Source organism: Cydia splendana, chromosome 10 (genome assembly GCF_910591565.1).
Source record: "Cydia splendana chromosome 10, ilCydSple1.2, whole genome shotgun sequence".
Taxonomy (NCBI): domain Eukaryota; kingdom Metazoa; phylum Arthropoda; class Insecta; order Lepidoptera; family Tortricidae; genus Cydia; species Cydia splendana.
Genome location: NC_085969.1, coordinates 10,166,131 through 10,173,411, shown reverse-complemented (window position 1 = coordinate 10,173,411; position 7,281 = coordinate 10,166,131). Strand labels below are relative to the sequence as shown.

At 38.0% G+C, this 7,281-nt stretch overlaps 1 protein-coding gene across 2 annotated transcripts in view; it reads right to left on the bottom strand.

Moving 5' to 3' along the window:
- Nucleotides 1-511: 511 nt before the first annotated feature.
- The window catches only part of LOC134794231 (uncharacterized), a 104,665-nt gene continuing 97,895 nt past the window's right edge, over nucleotides 512-7,281 (bottom strand). For both annotated transcript variants that reach the window (XM_063765972.1, XM_063765973.1), the window contains 2 exons: nucleotides 2,423-2,532; nucleotides 512-2,343 (listed from right to left, as the gene is read on the bottom strand). In XM_063765972.1, coding sequence (XP_063622042.1) covers nucleotides 1,984-2,343; nucleotides 2,423-2,532 — 470 coding nt within the window. In that variant the 3' untranslated portion in view covers nucleotides 512-1,983. The remainder of the gene's footprint in view (nucleotides 2,344-2,422; nucleotides 2,533-7,281) is intronic.

Sequence of the window (7,281 nt, the reverse complement as noted above, 5' to 3'; positions counted from 1 at the left end):
CCACACTCCTTCAACTCCGAAATGTATTAAGAACCTAACAGCTTCTCGGCTGTGACGTCGTTTAGTAGCGAAAGCGTCATCTGGTTACATTTCACCCGCGACCTCTTCCGGCCCACTTATTGGAAATCTCGCCCTTTTTTCTGACCGCCCCTGACCGGCTACTTTTGAGTAAACATAATGCCAGGTTCCTGATGTAAGACAGATTTACAGCCTTTTTGGCCTCGTAGAATGAACTTACGGTTATGTTATCAAGTAATTAATGCAAATACTTGGCAGTATAATATAAAATTCATGCACGAATGGTGTTTTATTGGTTGATGGTATTTGTCCTTACCTCAAAGTAACAATGTTATCTATGCTATATATGTTTTTATGAGTAGTAATAATAATAAAGTAAATGGACCGTTACGACCGTTTAAAAGTATGTTATTAAAGAAAAATATAAAGCATTAACTTAGATAGTGACTTTTCTCCATAGGGTAAATGGCATACGGTAAAAAAACAACAGGCGTTTGCGAGTTAAATATGATTTAATTTCGTAATTTTTCTTAGCAATTATATGATTTCGATCTCAGCATCTGATAGGTACTTATAATTAGACACAGTAATACATTAAGACAGTGTCATCGCGTTGACATACTGTGTTAAGCGCATGGTCGGGAATTTGTTTTACACCCCATTGTGTGGAATGTTTGCCGTGCGCCGGCGTTGCAGTTAACATACATTTATTGATGGGTACGAGGAACCAGTCGGCAGCTTTACGAGGACGAACACTCCAACAATCGGAATATTACTTTTTATTTGAATACACTGAACAGTTTTCTCCGCCTAATGTTAAACATTTTAGTTTACTCGAAGTTTACAGACATACACTTAATACACTAGTTACAATGCGAACACAAAGTCGTACACTGCCACCACACTATGGCACAGATCTTATTAAAATATTAAGATTATAATGTCCTCTATTAAGTATGGATATGAAAAAGTAATTGTACAAGAAGCAGAAGTATTGTCATTCGTTTGTTAAGTAAATTTACATTAATTCGAAACCAATAATTCAAAATGGATGACGCGAAAACAAGGACAGAAAAGAGATTCATAATAGAAACCTATCACTCTCAGATGAACTCTTAAAATAATATGTACAAACGTTCAAAACAAACAATCAATACCAAGTTGAACATAAACTACTGCGCAATGGGAATGTATAGTAACCCGAGAGAACTAGAGTATGAGCTGAGGCTAGCGAGCGGGAGAGAGCGATTGGTTTTACACCCATAATTAAATACAAAACATTTTAATACAACTTTACAACTAACATCTACGTTTACAAATTCCGATTAAAGTCTTTTGATAAATAAGTATGTAAACACAATTATTTTATTATATTTACAAGCAGATAACACAATTCGTACTTAAGTAACAGTAAAGCATTTAAATAATAACACACTGAGAATTGACGTGAAGGCGTTTTGCTACATTCATGGCGAGCCAGCCCAAGCATGCGCGGCCGAGCCGTGGTGACCGAGCATGCGCGGCGAGCGGCGGAGCGAGCGGCGCGCGCGCCCGCCTCCAGTGCGGTGGTCTGTTGGAAGACTCGTGACTAGCGCGACTACTATTTACTCTTTCCACAGAAAGCCTTTTTTTCCTTTTAGAGCACGAGTCTGACCGCAGGCACAAGAGCAAACGAGCGCCACGATATTACACGACCTTAAGGAATTTCACAGCTCCGAACGACATCCCGGCTCGGCTTTTTTCCTCCATTCAAATGTTTGCTCTCTCGCTTCAGCTACCATTCATGCGGCGTTTGAGCCGCCGCGGCCACCGCGACCGAGCCCTAACTTAACGCTATCCAGTCCTCGTCACTGTAATAATACTGCGATAGTTGACTAATACTCTGTCCACTCACAAGGTCCATCGACAGCTGGCAACGGAACGCGCGAAGCGTTGAAGCGTAAAGGAGCTGCTAAGCTAAGGCACCTACGTGCCGTTGGGGCTCTTCCGCCGCGGCCACTGCCGGCGGTGGTGGTGCCGCACGCGGTAGGGCGGGCTGATGGAGTTCTGTGGCGGCGGCCGGAGCCTACGCTGGCGCCACTTGGGCGGGTCGCCCGCGAGCAAGGTGTTGTGTCGGTTGATGTCGAAGTCGTGGGCCTCCTTCATGAAGGACAGACACTTGTGGCTGCGCTCGGGGAGGAGGCTCTTGCCGCGCCGAAGCTGCAGGCCGCGCCGGTTGAAGCCTATGTAGCGGTCGGTGTTCTTCACGAGGTGGTATCTGTTGTAGCCGTCCACAAACTCCTCTTTGAAGAGGCAGTTGGGCTGTTTCATCGCTTGGGCATGCGTCTGTGTACAAGGAAACGAGGTTAAAGAAACTTTCTTGAACATGATAGATCAATGAATATTAGCTCATGATTAGACTTACCAGTCGCCTGCCGACCAGTTTGGCCTTGTTGAAGCAGAGGTACATGTCCTGCACGGGCGAGTGGATGAGCAGCTCGAGACTGTAGCCGCGCGAACTGATGGTGAGATTCGCTGCAACAACAAAAACGTTTCCACATTAACAAATGCTGATTGTGTTTAGATAAGAAAGACCCTAGATAATGCGCAGTTCTGAGGCAAAATTGCAATCTGAATAGTAATAAAAATATTAATATTAGTCGTAATTAAAGTAATAAACAGACTCATACATAAGATAATCATATTTAATTAAATAAATTGATCATTGAATATTTAAAAAGACGACTACAATTAGACAAATTCTATCTTTCATCCAAGTCCCATTAAAGGATTCAAATGACTTAATTAAAAATGTAATTAAGCTGCAAGTTATTAACATCCAATCACGGACTACCAAACTTTCGTCTCACACGCGCTTCAATACATTAATTAGCCTGATGTTTATTAAATAGAAAGTAAATATTCTAAGAATTCTCATTTACATGTATCGACTAATGCTTACAATAATACCGCTTTAAGCCAATAGAGCTTAAGAGGATTTATGAGTAAAATGCGTATACGCCGCTTTGGCTTAATGCTTTAAAATAATGACGCGCCGCCGCCTTATGCGTCGGTCACATAGTAAATTCAATTACTAATATGAGGGAGAGAGTAAGAGTGTCAGGAGCGACAACTAATGACACTGAACGCTAATAAAGTACAAAAATAAAATGTCAATAAATATTAATCTATCGCTGGACATTCAATACTTGAGGTGTTAAGAGTTGGGTTACATGTTGATGATATTCTGGTTATTATTAAAAAATATTAATAATATATTTCACTTTGAATGATCCTAGAAGTACAATATGTTGATATATATTAATTGTTATATAAACAAGTCGAGTTAAAAAAAATGAATTTGTCTTGAAGTTCCGATGTCAATTTGGTACTCAAAACAAAACCTTCAGCATTATAAGAAAAGGATATATTATACGTTCCGTATTTTTCAAACGTCATTTTCACCCTTAAAGTAATGAAAGAAGGCACTGACATTTAATAATTAATAAAATTAAATTTACATGAATATTTCATCAACTTTCACTGCAACATGTAAGCCCGCCGCGGTCATCAATGGGTAATGTAAGAAAGTTCGTCGGAATTTGATGATCGCGCGATGGGGCCGAATAAAAATTAATAAAATAAAAAGGCCAGGACCCGACGGTCGAGTCATTTCAATTAACATCTGGAGAAGTGAAAACACTTAGGCACGCCGTTGGGTCCGTTGGAGACATTTTTGAATCGTGTGTATATGAAGTAAAATGAAGAAAAATCACTAACTATTTACATCTTTTCAGAATAACATTAACAATGAACGTTCAAAGAACGTTGGCGTGATAAATCCCGGATTTTTTCAGCTTGTTATGATTTAGCAAGTTTTTACCTTATTTACATACCATTGGGGAAACCAAAATTACCTTACAAACTCGTACTTAAGAATTGCGCACGGAAACCGTAGTTTGAGAGGAGTTTTTCCGTGAACTCTCCGTCAGAATACTGCAAACTGTCGACAGGGAACTTGTAAAGGTTTTTCTTGGAAGGTAGTATGGTTTTCTTCAAGAAACGGATATTAAGGATTACCTACGTATTCGCTCGCTTTTTATTGGGTACAAAGCGTACACTATCAAGTTAAGCGAACGCCTAAACAATTTTTCGATCGATTTTAAGTGACCGCAGTTTTTGTCTATCCCCCACACTATAGTATAGACCGACCGCTTAAATGAGTCCTCGCCTGAGCGGTAAGGAAGGCAGGAAGGGCGGCGGGGAAGGTGCGGGCGCCGTACGCCTGCCGCCCGCGCCTTCCCCGCCACCCTTAGTCGTCCTACCCCGTCGCCCCCGTACCGCGCAGGCGAAGACTCATTTAAGCGGTCGGTCTATAGCCTTCAGCGTGTTATGTGATGTTACATAGATTCCAAGCGAGCAGCGGCCTGTCAACATTGCCCAAGAGTTAATTTCGAAAAGACAACAAGATCCGCCGGCAAACGAGTCTTTGAGCTCGCCGACGCGTGAATTTTCTCTTTCCTCGCATATACTGTGACAATATTTTTATGACACTCTTAATAAGCTAGTTTCCTATGAAGTGAAAGCAGCTGGGTCTCTTTATAAGAACGACATTTTTTCCTAAATCATAAGTACAAATGTAGAATTATAACAATATATTTATGCAATAATCTAGGACTAAAATTAAAAACGAGCCTCGAAAGAGAATAGTTATTTGTACAACAAGAGATCAAAGTTTGATATTTCTTCGAGTGCTTATTTTGAGTCCCGTGCAAGCGAAAGATTCTATAATAGATTCACGAGCGTAGCGAGTGAATCTAATTTAGAATCTTGAGCGTAGTAAGGGACTCATAAGCGCACGAGATGTAAATAACTTTGATCTCGTGTAGTACACAAAATTTTTCACCGGGGCAGTGAGAACATACCAATTAGACAACTTGAAAAATGTAATCCTTCTTCATCACTACCTATGCATCACTAACTCATGTTTTCTTAAGATATACAAACAATTAAGTTTAATTACCGCAATCGAACACAAAAACTAAAAGTAATAATAAATTTCAGTAAAATAATATGGAAATAATAAATATCAACTGACACTTCAATCTACAACTTTTTTTTGTGAAAAAAAAAAATTGTAAGATACGGTCCGAATTGCGGATACGTACTATTTGTCAACTATAGTAGAAATTCTTAAAAGTAAAATAATTAATTTTGCGTGATAATCTGTGTATTTTTTGAGTTCATTATTTTTATTGTACAATAAAATACCTAAAATATAGTATTTTATCAGTTTTTATCAAATCGTAAACTTTATTTTTATTAATTAATTATTAAGAATTCATACTCGTACGTGGTTTGGAACGATGCGTTCTGGCGTTTTTCGGGGGTCTATTATAAACCGTTAATATACCGTTGAATGTCGCTTGAACTTTTTTTGTCTGTTTCTTTTTGCTAACAGTGTGAAAGGGACGGAGATAATAGAACCCAAGTATTTCGAACTTGTATTAGACGCCGCATGTTGAAATGACATTTGACTATAAAGGTGACTTGAATGTCATTTTGTCTCACTCAGTGAGCAAAATCGCATTTTGCTCACTGTTTTTAAGAAGCAAAGTACCCTTGTTCGAGCTGCTGAGGTGAAAATACAATTAAATACAATTTTATTGTTTAAAAATTAAACGCTGAAGTCAGTGGACTGTCCATTATCGGTTTTCATTGAAAACTAATTGTTTGTGACCCTAGCGCTGAATTTAATGAAACTTTTTAATACTTTTTGGACAGATACAATTACACCCACATTTATTAAGCATCACCTATTATTCTAAACGTCGATACACTGGACAGAAAAACCATAGAGAAAATTTCTCTATGGCAAAACTCAAGCATGTGTAGTTAACTCCGTACAAGCGCGCCATGTCCGTAAATGACCAATCGGGGGTCAACGGCCGGCTATCGCACTGATAGTAGCCGTATCGATGTAACTAATCTCGGTACTCCCAACTCACCTGCATTTAACGGAGCCGATATTTTTGTATACATAACAAAATTTCCTCTATTAATTTTTGGGATAGATTTTTCTTGTCCTTGATTTAAACTAAAGTCCAACATATATGTTTTAAAAATGTCCCTAATTCTTCTGTTAACTAATTGCATTATAATATAACGTCTTCCCATTTTATTGACATCTATCATCAAAAATTACCAAAGCAAAGATGAACCCTTTTATTTTCAAAACAATTTTTTTACGTTTGAAATCGTACAAAAACCTGGTAAATGATAATGTCCGAATTTTCATGACCTACTTTAAATAATGCGGTCGCGTTATCAGCAAATATCGGCAAATCACCGATAAAATGGAATCAACTCGAATCCAAAACCAATCAATTTCAAATCCAAAGCTGTTGTCTTAAACTTCAAAATTAACTTTCGATTAAACACGCTATAAATTTAAGGGGATAAATGTGGAATTGGAATGTGATAACGAAACTAGTGATAGTATGTGCCAAAGTGCATTCCTCTGTTAAGTGGACTCTTACTCTAGAACTCGTAGGTACCTACCTGATACTTGATAACGAATATTTGATATCAATTTGCCCTAAAACTTACTAATTTTGTTTTAATTTAAAAAATCTGTCGCGAACAATGCGGAAAATTCTTGGTGCTCTAGAAAATAAGCCCAAGGGTTATCTATCTCAAGTCCTATGGTGCCTGCAATACGGCCACTTGGGCGGATAAAGGAAACTTTACTTAGTTATTTTTAATGATTTTTTTATGCAGTTCTCATCCGTTATTGCATGCATAAATTGTAATAACAATTATATTACATTTTGCCAGGCTACCGATTAATTTCTGTAATAGGTAATTTAGAAAGATTATACACAATAATACACCATTGTAATTACATATATTTGCAAACAAAACACTTACTTACCTACTTAATATTATGCATTACCTGCGTGTTATCAACATACCTAATGCAAATATAATCATTTCTGTTGTAGGTTATTTATTCTAAATCTTATTGCACGCAGCAAAATGTGAACTGCGACAAACCTAATTAAATATAAATGCATATTGTACATGCCTATGTACATCTCAAAATCATGATACTGTTTTTACAGAAGTTTTAAAAATAAAGGCAAAATCTTGTAATGTTTTGTTCTTTTTTAGGATTCCGTACCCAAAGGGTAAAAACGGTATCCTATTACTAAGATTCCGCTGACCGTCTGTCCGTCTGTCTGTCCGTCTGTCTGTCTGTCTGTCACCAGGCTGTATCTCATG